Genomic DNA, 21,673 nt, shown 5'->3' on the forward strand with positions numbered 1-21,673 from the left:
CCGGTGCGTCCTGATGTACATGAGGCAGACGTGGATTACAAGGTAGTGTCACCATGTACTGATGCCCACAGTACATCCGCGCCCACATCATGCCTCGGACGGGACACTCTCCGTGCAGGTGGGACGGCTCTCACAGGCTCATTGGCGAGAAGAACTCTGGAATCGGTTCTAATACCAGCCATGCCAGGTATTTCACAGTCTGTGTTTATGCAGAAGGGTACATGGCTGTGTGGTGGTGATTTGCTGGTTAATGTGCACATTTCAAGATCTGCAGGTGTAAGGCATGGGCTGCGGGTGCTGGGACGGGCAATGCGCACCCTACAAGAACCTCTGCGTTCAAGACGGAGCCTGTGTGATGTGGTGTGTGGGACAATATGTCCAGTGCAAGGGCCCTGGAAACTAAGAAGGGGCTGTGGTTGTGGAGTGGTTTCGGGCATTGTGCACTGTACAAAAGGGTCTGAAACCAGAAAATGTCTCTGTTCTCGGTTTGAGGAGAGTTGAATATCAGGCGTGGTCTGCCCTCTCCTAACATCCTGCTGACCACGCCTGATATTCAACTCTCCTCGTACTCTGCACATTGCCCTGGACACCCCAATGCACCGACAGTCCCATAGGGCCTTGTACTCTGCACGATGCAGTCACCTATACTGCCGCTAAGGGCGAGAGTGTTCTATACTATCTCATGGACCCATACTGTCTGCTTGGGGCGAGAGAGTTCAGTAGTGTCTCATGGAGTCACCTATACTGCCTGCTAGGGGCGAGAGCGTTCTGTACTGTGTCATGGATCCATACCCGTACTGTCTGCTAGGGGCGAGAGCGTTCTATTCTGTCTCATGGAGTCACATACTATCTGCTAGGGGTGAGAGCGTTATGAATTGTTTCATGGAGTCACCTATATTGTCTGCTAGGGGCGAGAGAGTTCTGTACTGTGTCATGGATCCATACCCGTACTGTCTGCTAGGGCCGAGAGCGTTCTATTCTGTCTCATGGACCCATACTGTCTGCTTGGGGCGAGAGAGTTCAGTACTGTTTCATGGAGTCGCCTTTACTGCCTGCTAGGGGCTAGAGCGTTCTCTACTGTGTCATGGATCCATACCCGTACTGTCTGCTAGGGGCGAGAGCGTTCTATTCTGTCTCATGGAGTCACATACTATCTGCTAGGGGTGAGAGCGTTATGAATTGTTTCATGGAGTCCCCTATATTGTCTGCTAGGGGCAAGAGCATTTTATACTGTCTCATTGAGTCACCTATATTATCTGCTAGGGGCAAGAGCGTTCTGTACTGTCTCATGGAGTCACCTATACTGTCTGCTAGGGGAGAGAGAGTCACCTATACTGTCTGCTAGGGGAGAGTCTCTTCCCTGGGCAGTCCAGCATAGCACACGCTGTGGTAGTCCAACATAGCACTTTCCATGAGGCAGTCCTGCATAGCACACAGCGAGGCAGTCCAACACAGCACACACTGAGGCAGTCCAACACAGCACACACTGAGGCAGTCCAACACAGCACACACTGAGGCAGCCCAGCATAGCAAGCTTTAGTTCTGGCGGTACCGTTGCAGGAGACGTCCCTTTCATAGTTTGTCATACACCGCTGCCCTCTGGAACCAGTCCACCGCCACGGGGCAGCAGAGATGTAGAGTGACTGCGCAACTGACTTTGTTAACCGGTGCAACATGACAATGTGACCTACTGATCGTTTCTGGAGCTGCGAATAAGGTCTACGCGCTTACACTTGACACTGAGAACCCCCTTCTTTTGGTTTGGGACGGTTTAGTGACCGCAGTCCAGCCCTGGTGTCGTTGTGCAGATTAGAAAGGAGCCCTGCAGGGGTGTGGCAGCGACATTAAAAGGCCATTAGCATTAGTGAAAAAACTTACTTTACACTCTTCTGTTTGGCACAAAACCTAGTTAGTGGCCAAGTCACATAGGTACAATTACTTGTGTAGATTTACTCCTGCACCCAGGTGTAAATCTGCACTTGTTTGAGGTTCACCATTCCTGAGTGCACATTTACATCTACTTGTTCACTTACATGCCTGCACCCCCTCAAATTAAGGGGGTGAAGCTTTCTTCAAAACGAATTACAAGGGTAATGGTACTAATAGTAACTTTTCACACTTAGGTGGGGGTCTTTGCCAATGTGGTGGAAATCTCCCTATAGGAAAGTGCAAGGAAAATTATTAAAATGTGTTGTTCTTTAAAAAATAATGAGCAATATGTATTTTTATTCACCTAGAACGAATAAAAAGAAATGTTCTAGCAGAACAACTCATCAGATTAAATGTTTATTTAATAACTAATTTAAATATATTAGTTTAATTTAAAAATAACGATTTAATAATTGTATTTAAAAAATCCTACCCTCACTGACATTTTTAGTTTTAGTTTTAGTTTTTAAATAATACTAAATTTAATTAGAAGCCATGTGGTTAGTTTAGTTGATTTATTTAGTAAATGTTTTTATTTCTTAAATTAGGTTAGTTTTTAACTTTTATGATAATATTAATGCTGTGCTCCTTTGAAACAGACTCTATGACCGCCTCCTGTTTGTCTTCTTTAAAAGAGACAGAAGATCTGAGGCCTGTGGATGATGACGCTGAGAGGAAACATGGCAGTGACTGTCCCTCAGGTGAGTGACACGTGGCGGAAGTCTCGGAGCACAAACACACAAGTGGTCTCACATGACACACACCAAGGAAGCTTACCACCTGCTGACATCTGGGCAGGTTCTCTGAGGGTCCTGTTTGGGTGTCAGGGGTGCCCTAATGTGGCCAGAGTGTTAAGTTGTATTTCTTCTAACCCGCAGGCCCTGCCCTTTAAAAACGCCCTCCCTGTGGTTCTTCCAAACTGAACACAATACGGTCTGTGGTGGGTGGGTGTTCTCCCTGTAACTGTTCTTTACTGGACAGCATGTCTGGACTCACAGAGGAGGTCTGTGTTTCAAAAGTCCTGCCTACCGGCCACACCACATTACTGTGGACCCCCATATATAGACAAGCATTTGCAATGCAGTAGGTCTCGCATTAGTGAAAGTTTAAGCTATTGCCGTTGCAAGTGATAATGTCTGTTAAATTATTTTTGTTTGTGAAAAAATATCCCAGCAGTAGCATAAGGAATAAAAGAAAATCCACAAAGCAAGGAAGGGGTGCAGTACCACAGGCTGCTGCGAGGTATCCCTGTGGCATTGTAAAGGGACCTCTATTGATCACATAAGGTACTGCATCCTTACTGCAATTATAAAGAGAAACCTTGCAGCTGAGCACATGTTTCTATTTGTTTTTATTGGACGTGAGATTTTTTTTGCCTTGCGTTTTAAAATGCACCATTGTTGTTTATTTAGCTTCTCATTTCCAATAATAACAAATGGAAACGTTTGCTCAGTTGCAATCTTTCTCTTTATAATTGCATTAAGGGTGCAGGACCTTATATGGATTTACAACTCCACAGGGACACCTAGTAACAGCCTGTCGTACTGCACCCTTTTCTTGTTTTGTGGATTTTCTTATATTACTTAAGCTACTGCTGGGAACCCATACAGAAGCAGGGGATAGCAGACAGTGCCCAAAACAGACAGCAAAGGGTGGGCGTGCAGGGATCGGGAAGCACAAGGACAATGGAAGGTAAGTGGCCATTGGGAAGCGCATGTGCAATGAGCTAGAGTGGGTGTTGATGTGAAGTAAAAGGACAAAGGAATGATAGGGGCGCACACATACAACAGAGGGGGTGGCATGCAAGAACGGCAAGAAGGTGGGTGGGAGTTAAGGAAGCAAGAAGGGCAACAGAAGGAGAGTGAAGAGGAAATCCAAAGGCAAGAAAGAGGATGAGGAACTCGAAGTGCAGCTGGAAAACACATGCACTCTCCTAGAATGCTCAACCAAAAAGATAAAAAAGTAGAAGCCTGAAAAGGGAGCAGTGGAGAGATGCAAGTAATCAGTCTGTACTCCAGGAGAGGAGCAAACACCAGAAGAGGAAGGAACGCCACAAAAGCTGACTAATAAGAGTCAAGCAAATGTGAGTAACAGTAAAGACAACCAATGGTAAGCAATGGGCGGGCCTGAGGTCCACTGTCAGTTTAAAATAATAGATCTAACTCCATGTGCTCTATATTTGTTGCGTTCATACTAAAAACACTGGAACAAACGGGAATGCCTCTACTTTTAAAGTGTGAATGGTGAAAATATACTTTGGTCAAAATGAATGTTTATTGTTTCCTATTATAAACGTAGCTTAAATAGTGCAAACTCAGTTTGCTTCAGTTTTTTCTAATATAGCTTTTCCAAAGATCAGGTTTGTTTTTGAGATTTAAAATCAGTTTATTATAATAACATCTTTATGTGGCACTTTGTACAATACTTCTACTGGTTCAAAGTGCTATAAATAAGGTGTGTTTCTAAAACTTAAATTAATGGCACTCAGTTTGCCACCCTTGAAAGGATGAAAGCGTGAGTTGGCCTTACTCGTGACCTGCAGATCACGGTATTTGTCAGCACTGAGCGTTTAACGCCTGTAGCCCTCTGGTATGTGATGGGGACTGGAGTTAAGATCTGTTCCCACCTCTCCTGTCGACAGGTTCACTGGCTCTTTCATGGTGGCTGGAGACTGGGCGTGGGAGGTGGCAGTGGTGGAGTTCCCATTCGTGATGTATGCTCAAGGGTAAGGCTGGCACCCGTGTGCAGTCTATGTGAGAAAGAATGAAAATGAAGAGCATGTGTGGTCTAATTTGGAAGGGTCTTTCCAGAGTACATGCTGTTTTTATTCACCCGAAAATATAAAGTCATTTATTTTACCACCTTTAGGCAAAGTGTGGGCACGTTATTTCACACCGCTCATGGCCGATGCGCCAGATTTAAATATTTTGTACATGTATCGTTGGGGCCTTTTTATCAAATTCTACTATTTTCACCGAACATATTTAGAAAATTTTGCTGCAGAATAAAAAGTTGGCCCAGTTTATAAAAAAATATCTTGGTGGTGTGGGCATGACAATAATGAAACTGTTCTGGTTTCCATTAACGTTGATTTACCACCTTTGTGATCGGGGCACGGGGTTGGGACGGCGCATGCATGGCCGTTTAATGCACTAGCGGCCCCACAGCAAAAAGGCACAGAGGAGAGATATTGTAGCCACAGCGGCCCCACAGCAAAAAGGCACAGAGGAGAGCTATTGTAGCCACAGCCGCCCGGTGTAAAACAGCCAAAGACCACAAAGGAGTCACTCAGTCCATTCAGACTCCCAAAGCAAGAAATAAGTTTCCAAAAGAAATCAAAGATAATCAACTTCATCAGCCTTTCAGAGGAAACACAGGGATAAAAATGTTTCTAGCTGACGCGGCAAGAATTTTCAATTCTATTAAGGAATCTGAGGCGAGGATTATGGTTCTCTTTCTTTACTGAAAAACACACCAGCCAATAAAACTTTAAATAGGATAACCCGAAAGGACTGCCACGCCACGCCACGCCATGGTATGCACCAATCATGTAACCCCCAAAGGTATAAATGTCCTGAACACTAATCTTCTTCCTCTTTCTTTACATAACATCAAAATTTCATATTGAAAATTGTAATTTCACGCAATGTTATGTATAATGATGTTGGGTTTCTTCCCGCCCGTAATAATGTTTGAAGTATATCCAGTGAGTGGTATATTACAGCTTATATTCTCCTATATTTTCAGGAGATCAGAGAAAGCCGTATCATACCACTCACTGGATATACTTCAAACATTATTACAGGCGGGATGAAACCCAACATCAGTATACAGAACATTGCATGAAATCACAATTTCCAATATGAACAATCCATATCACATATTGAATATCAATGTTTCTAGGGTGGGATAATCCTCGCCTCCGTGTCCTTAATAGAATTGAAAATTCTTGACGCGTCAGCTAGAATTCTTTTAATTCTATGGCAGTCCACGGAGGCTTCGGATTATGCTAGTTCAAAGTTACTCCCCCACTGTAGATGCCACATCAAAAAATGGCTTATGATAACATGTCTTAAAAGTAGAATCAGAAGACCAATCTGCCACAGTGATAATGTCCTCTAATCGAGAACTTTCAGCAAAAGTAGCTCCTCTCACCGAATGGGCTCCCAAAGCAGAAGTGTCAATACCTGCCAGACCTAATAACCTAGTGACCCACCCGGCTAAGGTTGCTGCAGTGACTGGGCGAAAAGGTCTCTATAAGGAAATCAACAACTATCCTGCAACGTCATTTCTAAACTCTCAAGTGCACTCCTCATAGCATTTTAAACATTGTGCAACACACAGTTTACTATGGAGAGGAAACGCAGGATAAGAAGCACACTTAGAGTTTGTTTTTTGAGACTGTAAATGAGACCCCCGAAGGCGTGAAAACCCTACCTGCCAAGTCCAGTGCTCGCACGTCAGATACTCCTCTGCATGAAACTAAACATAAAAAAAGTGTCAGTTTCGCCGACAGTTGCTTACGCGACAAACCATCATTTGCGGGCCAATTCCTGAGAAAACACAGAACTACGTCTGCATCCCACAGTTGTGAACATCGCAGTTTTGGAGGATTCCCCAATCTGATGCCTCTCACTATCTTACTTACCAAAGGATGCTACCCCACCGGCCTACCGGCCACATGAAGATGACCGGCTGAGATGGCGGACCTTAAATTATTAACTGTCCGATAGGCCAAACCTTTAGTCGCCATCTCCGACAGGAAATTAACTATCATATGAATTCCAGAACCCACGGGATCCCCCTGTCGTTCAGAACACCAACCAACCCACTTACGCCAAGCTAATTCATATTGTTTATGCGTAGAGGGAGCCCAAGATTGAGACAGGAAAAGCGTTACTTCCTGCGAAACTCCCGGCATTTACCAACGTCTCCTGAAAGTTTCCATGCCATGATGGACAATTGTTCCTGAACCACTAATGAATACGGTTGACCCAGAGGGTTCGTCAATATCTCTGCATATATAGCAGACTTTTTGGAGGAGTACAACACAAGTTCAGCGCTGCCGGGAACCAAGCTTGTGCTCTCCAACACGGAGATATCAACAACACCTCACCTTCCAGCCCACAGATCTGCACCAATACTCTCTGGATACTGACAAACGGAGGAAATGCATACAGCATATCCGTCATCCACGATTGAAGAAATGTATCTGAGTTGATCGCCAGAGGATCTTTTCACCAACTATAACACTGAGGCAATTGTGTCTTCAGTCTGGACACAAACAGATCAATCGAACAAGGGCCCCACTTGTTGTTTAGCTGTTGGAATACCCTGGGATGAAGTTTCCAATCACTGGAGTCTCGAAGGAAACGTGAGTTCCAATCTGCCACCACATTTCAGGTGCCCAGAATGTACTCCGCTGTCACCGAGGTGTGATGAGGGAGGCAGTAGTGCCAAAATTCTATGGCCATTTCCACTAAAAGACAGGACCTCGTGCCAACTAGACGATTGATGTATCTCACTGCTGAGAAATGTCCATCCGCAGGAGAATACAGCAACTCGCCTTCTGTGGAGAAAGTGTCCTACCCGCAAACAAGCCCGCCAAAAGCTCCAGACAATTTATATGGAGTTTCAATTCCTCCACGGACCATCTGCCCCTCATCTCCACAGAGCCGCTGCGGGCTCTGCAGCCCCATCTGCTGGCATCTGATTCTATCACTACTTTTGGGACTGATGCAAATATGGCCTTGCCATTCCATGTGTCCATGTGCTCCAACCACCAAGAGACTTCTGTCTTGGCCTCCTCGGAAAGCAGAATCTGGTCCGCATACCGTACAGGGGTCTCCAACCTGTAGCTCGTAAGCTACTGTAGCTCTTGAGCTAACTCTGAGTAGCTCACCTGTGTGCAGCCCAGCTTATTAAATAAGAAAGATGTTGCTTAGTTGAATGAATATACATATAGAGAAATTGAAATTATACTGCATTAATAATATTAGTAGCTGTTAATGTGTTTTATTGAACATAAGTAGCTCTCAGTACAGAAAAGGTTGGAGACCCCTGCGCCCAGGCCTTTGTGTAAATACATAATTATCAACCTCTGGAGAGCCGTGTAGTGAAGGGGACCCGGGAAGATAGCTTGAATCAATGAGGCTAACCGGCCTACTAACCGGGCTAACGTCCTCAAGGATATAGTCTGATAAGCAAGTGCTTTCCTCAACTCCTTCTTGATCGCTATTCTTTTCTTCAATGGGAGCAATAACTGTGCCACTATAGAGTTCACCTGGAACCCCAAAAACTCAGTCGATTGTGCCGGAGTCAGAATAGAGTTGTCTGAATTGATGACGAACCCCAAATCTTGTAAGAGTTGAGTCGTCCATGCTAGATGTCAAAGAACTGTATTCCCATTCTGTGCCATAATAAGGATGTGATTGAAATAAATGATGAGTTTCACACCTCTCTCCCTCAAGAATTGAACCACTGGTTTGAGGACTTTGGTGAAACATCAAGGGGCGGATGAAAGTCCGAACGGCATGGCAGAAAACTAGTACCATTTGGTTCACCATTGGAATTGAAGAAACCTCTGATGTGGAGGGAAAATAGGCACGCTAGATACGCGTCTTTTAAAATGAGACACACCATCCAGCCTTTTTCTAAGAGCAGATCTCAAAGTAAATGTATCCCCTCCATCTTGAAGTAGCGAAACACTACTGAAGAGTTAAATAAACTCCTTGAGGTTTAAAACTAATCTGAACCCCTGATCCGTCTTTGGAACTAAGAATACGGTGCTGATGTAACTGTGATTGTGAGGGGCTGTCTCTACAATTGCCCCTTTTTTCATCAGGTACACCACTTCATTGTCTAAGAGACATTTCTGCACTGGAAACATTTAGAGGTTGGTCTGTTGTGGGGCCGCATAAAACATTCGATCTGTAAACCCTGTACTGTCTGAAGATCCCACAGGTCGCTCGTCAAACTCTCCCACCTGTCTAGAAACAAGGCAATCCGGCCCCCCACTGTGACCTACACACTGAAACAGGTTTACCTGAACAGGAGGCATCTCTGCTGTTATTCTGTCCTCAATACCCTCCCTTGTGCTGCCTGCCTCTGCCACCACGGTTTCGAGTGGGGTAGAGGCTGGATCGCTGGGCTCCGCCACGTCCTCTTTGATCAAAGCTTCTGGATGTCTGATTGAATCCACGCCCGGTCATTCGAACGCTGAAGCGTCCGACCCTGGTAAAAACCTTCTTGATGTTACCTTGGGCTTTGTCTAGTGCCGAGAATGTCGCCACATATTTCCCCAACTCTTTTACAAATTTGTCACCAAATTGTAGCTCATTCGCCAGGGTACCAGCTTCCGTCTTAGCCATGTCCGCAAATTGTGGGTCAATTCGCATTAGGAATGACCGTCTCCTATCAGTTGATAAAGCGCAATTTGGATTGCGAAGAAAACAGAGTGCTCTCTGCCCCCTTTCTAGCATCTCTGTTGCATCTATTGGGGTGTTGGAATCTTTAGCCTGAACGGCTGAATCAAGGATCTTAGTGAGAGGTCCAGGTATATCCAGTGGTTTATCCTGGCACCCTCTCCATGCTGTCTAGCCCCTTTTTCGGTCGAGGACCGGAAATGCTGGCTTGCCAGCTTCCGGGAGGAGATCGTATGTTGTGTAGTAAGGCTTCAGAACCCGCCTCCCTGCTCTGTCTCAATCAATCAATCAATCAGTGACACTTATAAAGCGCGCTACATACCCGTAGGGTCTCAAGGCGCTGGGGGGGTGGGAGGGGGGGTGCCGCTACTGCTCGAACAGCCAGGTCTTCAGCTTCTTCCTGAAGGAGAGGTGGTCTTGGGTCAGGCGTAGGTCGGTCGGGAGGGAGTTCCAGGTCTTGGCGGCCAGGTAGGAGAAGGACCTTCCTCCTGTAGTCGCTCTTCGGATGCGGGGGACGGCGGCGAGGGCGTGGTTGGCTGATCGGAGGTGGCGTTTGGGAGCGTAGAAGTTGACTCGGCTGTTGAGGTAGCTCGGGCCTTGGTCGTGTAGGGCTTTGTGTGCGTGGGTGAGGAGGCGGAAGGTGATTCTTTTGTTGACGGGAAGCCAGTGGAGGTCTCTCAGATGTCCGGAGATGTGGCTGGTTCGTGGGATGTCGAGGATGAGTCTGGCTGAGGCGTTCTGGATCCGCTGGAGTCTCTTCTGGAGCTTGGCGGTGGTACCGGCGTAGAGGGCGTTGCCGTAGTCCAGTCGGCTGGTGACGAGGGCCTGGGTGACGGTCTTCCTGGTCTCGGTGGGGATCCACCAGAAGATCTTCCGTAGCATGCGTAGGATGTTGAAGCACGCCGAGGAGACGTTGTTGACTTGCCTGGTCATGGAGAGGGAGGAGTCCAGGATGAAGCCTAGGTTGCGTGCATGGTCTGTCGGTTTGGGTGCGGTGCCCAGGGCGGGAGGCCACCAGGAGTCGTCCCAGGCGGAGGGTGAGGAGCCCAGGATGAGGACCTCCGTCTTGTCCGAGTTCAGTTTCAGGCGGCTGGTCGTCATCCACTCGGCTACCTCTTTCATCCCTTCGTGCAGGTTGGCTCTGGCGGCGGCGGGGTCGTTGGTCAGGGAGAGGATCAGTTGGGTGTCGTCGGCGTAGGAGATTATGCTGAGGTTGTGCTTGCGTACGATGGCCGCGAGGGGGCTCATGTAGACGTTGAAGAGGGTGGGGCTCAGGGATGATCCTTGGGGGACGCCGCAGATGACTTCGGAGGTCTCTGACTTGTACGGTGGTAGGCGGACTCTCTGTGTTCTTCCGTCGAGGAAGGAGATGATCCATTCCAGCGCCTTGTCCTGGATTCCGATGTTGCTGAGGCGCCGTACTAGGGTGCGGTGGCAGACCGTGTCGAATGCCGCCGAGAGGTCTAGGAGGATGAGGGCCGCTGTTTCTCCTTTGTCCATCAGGGCTCGGATGTCATCGGTGGCGGCGATGAGGGCGGTCTCGGTGCTGTGATTGGCTCGGAAGCCGGACTGAGAGTGGTCGAGCGATCCGTTCGTCTCGAGGAAGGCGGCCATCTGCTTGTTGACGGTCTTCTCGATGACTTTGGCTGGAAACGGGAGGAGCGAGATGGGGCGGTAATTCTTGAGGTCGGTGGGGTCCGCTGTTGGTTTCTTGAGTAGAGCGCTGAGTTCGGCGTGTTTCCAGCTCTCAGGGAAGATGGTGGTGTCGAAGGATGTGTTGATGATGTCTCGCAGGTGGGGTGCGATGACAGCGTCGGCCTTGTTGAAGACGTGGTGAGGGCAGGGGTCGGTCGGTGATCCGGAGTGGATGGAGTTCATCGTGCGGATGGTGTCTTCGGTGCTGATCGGGGTCCAGGCGTGGAGGGTGGTGGTGGGGGGAGGTTGTTCGGTCATGGTGTGCGTTGGTTGGTTGTTGAAGCTGTTGTGTATGTCCGCGATCTTGTTGTGGAAGTATGAAGCAAGGGAGTTGCAGAGGTCTTGCGATGGGGTGATGTCGTTGTTTCCTGCGCTGGGGTTGGAAAGCTCTTTCACGATGTTGAAGAGTTCCTTGCAGTTGTGTGCGTTGTTGTCCGACCGGTCCTTGAATGCTGTTTTCTTGGCGGCGCGGATCAGCTGGTGGTGTTTCCGGGTGGCAAGTTTGAAGGAGGTCCTGTTGTCCGGTGTTGGTTCCCTTCTCCAGACTTTCTCGAGGGCTCGGCAGTTCTTCTTGGAGCTCTTGAGTTCGTTCGTGAACCATGGGGCCTTCTTGCTGCCGGGTCTGCTGGGCGGGGTCCTCAGTGGGGCGAGTTTGTCCGCGCAGTTGCTGATCCACTTCGTGAGGTTGTCGGCGGCCTGGCTGGGGTTCGCTGAGCTGGCAGGAGGGTGCTGGCTCAGGGAGGTGGCGAGCTGGTCTGCTGTGATCTTGCTCCAGCTTCTGCGGGCGGCCTGTTGCTGGTGTTGGTGGGTCGTCGTTCTCTTGAAGGTGAAGTGGACGCAGCTGTGGTCCGTCCATTGAAGCTCTGTGGCGTGGCTGAAGTCGATGTCTGTGCTGGAAGAGAAGACTGCGTCGAGTGTGTGTCCGGCGAGGTGGGTGGGGGTGGACACCAGTTGCTTGAGTCCAAGGTTGGCGAGGTTGTCGAGCAGGGTGCTGGTGTTGCGGTCGTTGTTGTTCTCCAGATGGAAGTTGAGGTCTCCCAGGAGGATGTAGTCGGCGGAGGGGAGGGCATGCGGGCTGACGAAGTCGGCGATGTCCTCGCTGAATTGTGTGCGTGGTCCCGGGGGTCGGTAGATCAGGGTGCCTCTGAGGGTGGTGTTCGGGTTGGTGTGGATCTGGAAATGCAGGTGTTCGGCGCTGGTCAGGGTGTTGTCGGTGCTGGTCGTGAGACGGATGGTGTTCCTGTGGATGATGGCGATGCCTCCTCCCATCTGGTTGGCGTTTCGGTCCCTCCGGACGATCTTGTAGCCCTCTGGGATAGCGATGGCGATGTCGGGAGCTGAAGAGGCGTTCATCCATGTCTCCGTGAGGAAGGCAACGTCAGGGGCTGTGGCGTCTAGAAGGTTCCAGAGTTCGATGGCGTGTCTGTGGACGGAGCGGGTGTTGAGCAGGATGCACTTGAGGTGGGTGCTGCTGGTGTTCGACTTGGCGGGTGCTGGTGCGAGGCTGGTCCGGATGCAGGTGAACTTGCAGGCGTGGCAGCTGAAGGGTCCGTGGGTACGTCGTGGAGTGGCTTGATGGCATTCTGGGAGTCGCCCGGTGTTGAGAGCGGTGAGGGTGGCGGCGGAGTACGTCAGGCGGGTCGGTCGGGGTCCTCGTGGGCCAGGGGTCCTGGCACTGGGCGCGGTCCAGGCGCGGACGGGCGTAGACGGGCTTACCTTTGGCGTGCCTTCGGCGCACAAACGGCGCACCCGCTGCGCGTGACCGCTGCGCGTTCGCACGGTCGCCATATAAAGGCGAAGTGCGCGGGTGGGCGGAGCAGCTGGGAGGCGGGAGCGGGGAGGGAACAGAATAGAAAAGGGGCGGGGTCTGCGGTGGTGGCGGGAAGCGGGGAGCGGGGAGGGAAGATGGAGGGCGGCGAGGTAGGCGGGCACACAGGAAGGACGCAAACTGGAGAAATAAACAGGCACTAATGGAGAACACAGGGGCTAACACGGGCAAAAACTACAATAATACAGGCACAAATGACGTTCAAAATAAGCACAACAAACGACAGCAGAGTCTAATGGGAAGCACAGGCGCTAACACGGGCAAGAAGTACAATAAAAAACAAGCACAAATGACGTTCAAAATAAAACAAACGAAAACGGAGTCAGCCGGCGGCGAGGCAGGCAGCGCGGCAGGGACCAGGCTAAGGGGCACACGCAGCAGCTGGTGGCCGTGCGGCGCGGGGGTGTCCCACAAGTGGGTCACACTTACCTGTGTCGCACGGTCGCCATATAAAGGCCAAGTGCGCGGGTGGGCGGAGCAGCTGGGAGGCGGGAGCGGGGAGGGAACAGAATAGAAAAGGGGCGGGGTCTGCGGTGGTGGCGGGAAGCGGGGAGCGGGGAGGGAAGATGGAGGGCGGCGAGGTAGGCGGGCACACAGGAAGGACGCAAACTGGAGAAATAAACAGGCACTAATGGAGAACACAGGGGCTAACACGGGCAAAAACTACAATAATACAGGCACAAATGACGTTCAAAATAAGCACAACAAACGACAGCAGAGTCTAATGGGAAGCACAGGCGCTAACACGGGCAAGAAGTACAATAAAAAACAAGCACAAATGACGTTCAAAATAAAACAAAACAAACGAAAACGGAGTCAGCCGGCGGCGAGGCAGGCAGCGCGGCAGGGACCAGGCTAAGGGGCACACGCAGCAGCTGGTGGCCGTGCGGCGCGGGGGTGTCCCACAAGTGGGTCTCATCACCATTGGCTGGCTTCCTAAACGGAGGCCAGCCATTGGAGGAGAGAGCCGTCCCTCTAAATAAGCCCCGTCTTTTTCGGATTTGGGGGCGTCATTTTTGCTGTTCTTTAGACAGTGACGTCGTCCGTCACTCAGAACAGCAAAACACGCCCCCAATCCGAAATCTTTCAGAAGTTTTTGGCCGCCATTGTTGCCTGTCCACCGCCGAGTCTTGAAGTGCAGAGAGCCTCCTGCGAGCCTGAAGGCAGCACCACAGTGAAGGTGAGCCGTTTTCCTGCCTACCCCGGCCTTTGCAAACGGCGCTTGAGCCCCTCCTCGTCCCCCCCCCCCCCCCGTTCAGGTCTGCTGCCGTGCGAAGCTGCGCGAGCTCCGAGGCCCACATGACACTGTTCTCTTGCTGCTCCCGACTTTTGATCCAGACGTCCCTGTTTCCTTGCTGCTCCTCGCTGTTTCTTATCAGGTGCATCAAGCCTGATCCTGAGTTTCTGTCTATCTCCCCCAACCCCCCCTTCCCTCCTTCGTCTCTCGTCGCACACTACCCCCCCTTCGTCTCTCCTCGCACCCCCGTTTCCGCTGCTCACCTCCCCCCACTCTCTCGCCTACTTAGCTCACTCCAGCAGTCACGACGCCGTGGACCACACACCTCAGCCCCAGGACGCAGAGAAGCCCCCCGAGCCCCCATTTCGAACTTGCGCAGAGTAGAGGACAGCACCTCATGCCCTCACGCGGCGTTGTCGCGGGCCGCAACTTTACCTCCCCAGCCTGCACTCTGACACTTAGACACAGTAAGTACTGAGGCAGCCTGCTTGCCATTTAGTGCGCTGTTGCTAATTGTCACACTCTGCTCCGGTGCCCGATAGCTGAATTCAGATATCCAAAAGATCAGGAGCCTTCCACGTGATATGTGTCTCAGTGTTCTGTTATTGTCAAACAAATTAATGCGACCTAGCAGACAGTGCGTGCCCAGCACCCCCTCGTGGATCCACGCCCTGCCTGCTGTTTTTTCCGGAAAGGCCTTCGCCCTGCTGACCACGCGTGCGGTGCCTTTATTGGCCAGAGGCAGACAGATGGAAAACTAGCAGGCAGCTTTTATTTTCCTTCCCAATACACTCGCTGCCTGCCTAAGTTGCCGTTTTAGTCCACAGCACCCGGCCCACATGTGCAACAAATCGAATAGGTATGTTAAAAGGTACTGGGGATGTGCGTCATGCCACCTCACTTAACAACTCGATAATAATTAGCTGCGGAATTCGGCACATTTCCCAGTTCCAACCGTCTTTTCTTAGCATGTAAGATTCATAGTTCAGTTTCTATTAGAAAAAAAAACGTAAGCAAAGGATTAGATGATAATGTCACCCCTGGCATGTTCTGGAAAACTTTTGAGTTGATAGCGGTGAGATGCTTTCACCAGATCATGGCCTATGAAAAACGTAGTTTGTGTGTGTTTCCATACTTGCTTTTTTGAAGAGGATATTTGAAACTACACATTTATGAAAACATTACTAGGTCACTTTACACTTACAAGAAGCATCACATATTACCTTTAATTGAATTTTAAATTACAATATGGACCACACCTTTGCTGCTGGAGTGGACAGGAAGACAACACAAACATGAATGTTTCCTAGTGTAATGTAACTGGTGCTCGTTTAAAGCGCTCCAATACCTTAATATCAAGTTGGCATATTGCCATTTTGCCGACTTTTGACCCAGATGTCCCTGTTCCCTTGCTGCTGTTCCGGACTTTTGACCCAGACGTCCCTGTTTCCTTGCTGCTCTTCGCTGTTTCCTACCATTAGCATACAGCCTGATCCCGAGTTTCTGTCTCTCTCCCCCCCCCCCCCTTCCCTCTGCCCGCAGCTCTCCGTCTCTCGTCGCACCCCCCGCCCCCCTTCGTCTCTCCTCTGCCCCCTTCCTTCTGCCTGCAGCTCTCCTTGGTCTCAAAAGTTACATGCAGCGTTTTAAACTCTTTTGCTGGCTGCTGTATTCTGTGAACTGTACACCATGACGCCCAGTGCTTAATTTTAGCCGGTGGCTAGAGACGCTCATTTTTGTAGACCAGGGCATTTTTTATCGTCAGACTTTGGTTGGTCTAAGCTGGAAAGGCAGAAAAGGTGGAAGACCAGGATGAAGAGAAAGATAAGCAAAAGGTGTCAAAGGGAGAAACATTGGCGAAAATACTGCAAGATTAAGATAAAGAGACAGGGAGTGTAGGGTGGTGTAAAAAAAGGCTTGCTTGAAGTGGAATCAACTTAATCGGCAACCCCGGCATTTGGCAACAACACGCCTCTAAGAAAACTTTGAGCCTCTGCACTTTTGTTTAGACAAATTCCATGCTAATTTGTTCCTGCATTATTATTTACGTTTGAACTTTGAGCTTTTGTATAGCATTGCAAATAATGTGTGTTTTTTGCAGATTAAACAGACTCATGGCAGTTATCCAGCCAATAAATATTCATTAACTATCAGAGCTTTGTAGCTGGCTAGATGTGTGCCAGGTTGAGGTAATATGTGCTTACATAATAACAAAATAAGGTAAGACGTGGTAAAAGTGAATACAATTACTTAGATTGGCAGGTCTCCCACCCCAGCACTCTAACACTAATCCTAGGACTGTATGTGTAAAGTTAACGCTGCACCTGAGATCACCTATTATGCTGCACGGTTGATTCCCACAACACTAAAATGAGTTTCAAGAGGTGAAATGTTAGACATTGCTCAAAACGATGAACATTCCTTCAGACTATCTAAATTTTGTGATAATATATGGATGAATTGTAGCAGAAGTGAATTTATTTTAATGACCTGTAAATGCGTTTTTTGTGCAGGGTAAACCGCTGTGCTGTTTATCATTTTAATATAATTATAGTTATCACAGAGCTCACTGGGACTATGTCTTCTACAGTGGAAATATGAAAAACTGGACCATTCTTACAGACCTGACAGAGTGAGTGGCTCGATAAGATAGCAGGACTCTCCCCGGGCCGGACAGGGCGACACACTGCTGGTAGGGTGCCTTGGAAGCATGCGCACTTGTAATCATGCCATTATTATTTTTGTAGTGCGCTGCCTCCTAGGACATTTGGAGGGTTTTGTTTGCAACAAAATGGGGAAAACATACATTTCCTGCTGGGAGGCGTTAATTCAGAGTAGAGAGTGCGGAGTAGAGAGTGCAGAGTAGAGAGTGCAGAGTACAGAAGTGAGTGCAGATGCAGAGTGCAGAGCTGCGAGTGCAGGGTGAGTGTGTGCAGAGTGGTGTGTGCTGTTGAGTGCAGTGTGTGCAGAGTGGTGTGTGCTGTTGAGTGCAGAGTGTGAGTGTGTGCAGAGTAGTGAGTGCGTGCAGAGCTGCGAGTGCAGGTGCAGAGCTGCGAGTGCAGGTGCAGAGCTGCGAGTGCAGGTGCAGAGTGGTGTGTGCTGTTGAGTGCAGAGTGCGAGTGTGTGCAGAGTGGTGTGTGCTGTTGAGTGCAGAGTGCGAGTGTGTGCAGAGTAGTGAGTGCAGGTGCAGAGTGCAGATATGCGAGTGCAGGGTGAGTGTGTGCAGAGTGGTGTGTGCTGTTGAGTGCAGAGTAGTGAGTGCAGGTGCAGAGCTGCTAGTGCAGGTGCAGAGTGTTGTGTGCTGTTGAGTGCAGAGCTGCGAGTGCAGGTGCAGAGTGGTGTGTGCTGTTGAGTGCAGAGTGCGAGTGTGTGCAGAGTGCTGTGTGCTGTTGAGTGCAGAGTGCGAGTGTGTGAAGTGGTGTGTGCTGTTGAGTGCAAAGTGTGAGTGTGTGCAGAGTAGTGAGTGTAGGTGCAGAGTAGTGAGTGCAGGTGCAGAGTAGTGAGTGCAGGTGCAGAGTAGTGAGTGCAGGTGCAGAGTAGTGAGTGCATGTGCAGAGTAGTGAGTGTGTGCAGAGTAGTGAGTGCAGGTGCAGAGTGCTGTGTATTGGCAATGTAAATGACAATGCCATTTATTTATGATTTAAAGAAAAAAAAAGAAATGTCATGAGCAATGCCAATAGCTCTACCTTTAATGATGCCGAGACCATTGCATTGTAAATGCTTGTTTGGTTCTTTAGCAACTTTTTCATAAACGTAGCCATATTAGGATCCAACTCTAGCGTGTCCGCCACTTTGCCCAATAAGGATGGTCTAGGGTATTCTGACCTCAATGTAGCGCGCACCTCGCCCTCAGATCCCTGTCAGAGGTTTTCCTGTACATGGTATGCTACCTCAACACCCGGTACCCATTCGGTAGACCTTGGGTGGTAATGTTTCGGGGGTCGAACAGCAGGGTGGCAGCATTAGGTGGGCCACTACATTGTGAGTTTTGGACTTTCTTTTGTTCGCTTTTTAGGCTCTTCTCTGTCCTGTCCTGCTCAGAGTCAGAGGTGTCCGGGGCAGCAGGAGGAGACTCCTCCGCCTCCCCTGGTTCAATAGAGCTGAAATTCTAGAAGGGAGGGACCCGCCATAGTCATGGTATTTAATGACATTAGGCGCCACCAGGGAAAAGACTTCAGCTGAAGAGTGAAATGATGGCTCGCCCAGAGATGCCTTAAATTTGCGCTTTTCATAGTTCTCCAGGGGCTTAGTAAATGGTTGTAAAGCTTCGACCAGCACCCTGTTCACAGACCCCCTGGACGTGGGTATCCAGGGCTTCCACCAACTGCTCCTCCATCTGTTGCTCATAGGACACCTCCTCAAATTCCACGTAGTCCTTATAATCTGCCCACTGGTCAACCGCCTGGGGGTAGTACGCCATCGTGCTATTGGAGGTGTGGAGAAGGTTCCAGAGGGGGTGACACAGTGGTGACAAAGGCCCTACAATCCCTCCCTAACCTGAGTATAAGTTATTCCAGGCCCAAAGCCTATCTCTTTTATATCCAATATATTTGCCAAAACTCTGTATCCCAACTAACTAGGAGACTAACTAACTAGGAAAAACTATTTTCTTTAAGTGTGGAGGGAGCCACCCCTTTATTCCTTCTAGGGCAGTGCCCTGCAACGCTTATCCCCCCCGTCGGGCGTTCACTGAGGACCGGGAATTGAGCTGTCCTTAGACGCGTATGCGCGCTCAGCCGATAGGTAATAAAAACCTGATACGGCTGTTTGCGCATGCACAAATCCAGTGGCAATGAAAAGGGGACTGCTCCCCGAGCGGCCAGAGCGCGTCTGTCCTGCTCCACTCAAGCCACCAGTAAATATATATCGGCAACAATACAGCAATTTACTTGTAACGCGGATTGATCGTGGGAACTCTCCTCTCCCCTCCCCTGTGACTAAGGTGAAAAATCTAGGCATCCTGGTTGATGATTCATTATCCTTTAAACGTCAGATCAACGCACTTGCCTCTTCCACGTACTTTATCCTCAAAACTATTAGGAAAGTACTACTATTTTTAGAGGTAGAGCACAGAAAAACAGTGGTCACCGGTCTAGTGCTATCGCGGTTAGACTACTGTAACAGCCTTATGCTGAACGCCCAACAGGGCGTACTAAATAAGCTCCAGATTCTACAGAACGCAGCCGCACGCCTGATAACAGACACCCCTAAGTTTGCATCGGTGGCCCAGGATTTGGCGAAACTGCACTGGTTGCCAGTGCAGAAACGAATAACCTTTAAGGCACTTTGTGTGTTTTTTAAAGCATTACACGATCTCGGCCCTAGATGTATGAAGCAATTATTCCACTGGTATAAGCGGGCATTAACCCTAAGATCAGGACAGCAGGCACTGGTCTTAGTACCCAGAGTTAAGAAAGCAAGATGGGGGGGTAGGAGCTTTTCCCTAGGCGCAGCAGTAGCCTGGAATAAACTTCCCTTCAGACAGCTCCCCGACCTGCTATCCTTCAGAAGATCATTGAAGACCTGGCTCTTCTCCCATTAAAGCGCCTCACTCACGCACACTAGTTCAACCATGTTAGCGCCAGGACACCTCCGGGTAACAGTGCGCTCTAGAAATTTTAAAAATAAATAAATAAATAAATTAATCGTGACCATTAAAACACAGTATACATTTGAAATAGATCGCATAGTAACCACATATCACTCTAAATATAGTAAAATGAATGCACTTAACTCGCTGCTGCAGCAGCAAAGAAAGAGAAAGAAGATTAGTGTTCAGGACATTTACACCTTTGGGGGGACCTGATTGGTGCATACTGTGGAGGGGCAGTCCTTCCGGGCTATGCTATTGAAAGTTTGATTGGCTGCGGTGTTTTTTCAGTAAAGAAAGAGAAGCATAATCTGAAGCCGCCGTGGACTGCCATAGAATTAGGTTCAACAGAACTGTAACTTTTATTCATTTATAGTAGTGGGTATTTGTTTTTTGTTTTTTACGCCTGCTGCACGCTCTGCTTTCCCAGAACCCCCTTTGAAATCAGATGCATTAATCCCGGCAGGGAGTCCGACAAAATATGTCAGGAAAAGTAAATAAAATCACTTCATTATTCTAGACAAAGCCAACGCTTGGCTAATGGAACTGGATGAAGGTGGACAACACACCAACCACAAAGCGGCGGCAAGAGAGCAGTGCCCCCTTTACCCCATGCCCAACCACTGCCCTCCCTCGGACACAATCTCAGAAGGGGCTCGTGTGCTACCACTATATCAACTGGGCTCTCTGCAGGACCTCCAGGCACTGCAAGCCCTTGAACTGTACTAAGCCAACATAGTGCATTGCATAACAAGCAACAACAATGGCCGAACAGCAACAGCAACGCTACGCAGCAACAATATTAAACAAGCATTTACAATGCAATGGTCTCGGCATTATTAAAGGTAGAGCTATTGGCATTGCTCATGACATTATTTTTCTTTTTTTTTTTTAAACATAAATAAATGGTATTGTCTTTTACAATGGCAATAGGTGAGCATTAGAGAGTAGTAGAGAGTATTCACAGAGCCACCCACACTCACAGAGCTACACACACACACACACACACACAGAGCCACCCACCCACACCCAGAGAGCCACCCACACACACAGAGCCACCCACACACACGCAGCCACCCACACACACACACAACCACCCACACAGAGAGCCACCCACACACATAGAGCCACCCACACAGAGAGCCGCCCAGACACAGCCACCCACACACAGCCACACACACACCCACCCACCCACACACACAGCCACCCACACACACATCCACCCACACAGAGCCACCCACCCACACACAGAGCCACCCACCCACACACAGAGCCACCCACCCACCCACAAACAGATCCACCCACCCACACACAGATCCACCCACCCACACACAGAGCCACCCACCCACACACAGAGCCACCCACCCACACACAGAGCCACCCACCCAAAAACACAGCCACCCACACACACACAGCCACCCACACACACACACAGCCACCCACACACACACACACAGCCACCCACACACACACACACAGCCACCCACACATACACAGAGCCACACACACACACTTAAACACCTCTAGCTAACACAAAGCCTTTCCACTTAGCATACATTTGCACGGACAGTGCACAGCCACAAACTGTCTCATCCTGCAGTAGATCAATGATACATGCCGCATCTGGAGCACCTTTCCATTCAACATGCAGGCACGCAGAATGCAACTGGGGAATTTCAAGTGCAGCAAAGCATTGTACTGTACAGTACTAACGTATCGTCCATGTTGAGTACTAAAACATACACATTCCAGCCATCATCTGGCTACTGTATGCTCCACCAGTGCCCCCTGCTGTAGAATTCAGAACACTGTCCCCAATGAATAGCGTGCACTGCACTAGAGACGAACCCATAGTCACAAGTGTTCACTATTCCGCACAAGCTTTCTTCTGTCAGGTGAGCCCTGACCCCTCCCCCCCCCCCCCCCCCCCCCACCATACACACATACCCGTCGTGCAGGCACCAACAACAGCA

General features: G+C 49.4%; 1 protein-coding gene across 1 annotated transcript in view; it reads left to right on the forward strand.

The window, feature by feature from the left end:
• Positions 1 to 180: 180 nt before the first annotated feature.
• Positions 181 to 21,673, forward strand: part of LOC144758075 (uncharacterized) — a 39,739-nt gene continuing 18,246 nt past the window's right edge. The window contains exons 1-2 of the mRNA XM_078646410.1: positions 181 to 187; positions 2,529 to 2,630. Of these exons, the coding sequence (XP_078502536.1) occupies positions 181 to 187; positions 2,529 to 2,630 (109 nt within the window). The remainder of the gene's footprint in view (positions 188 to 2,528; positions 2,631 to 21,673) is intronic.

Source organism: Lissotriton helveticus, chromosome 1_1, assembly GCF_964261635.1.
Source record: "Lissotriton helveticus chromosome 1_1, aLisHel1.1, whole genome shotgun sequence".
NCBI lineage: Eukaryota > Metazoa > Chordata > Amphibia > Caudata > Salamandridae > Lissotriton > Lissotriton helveticus.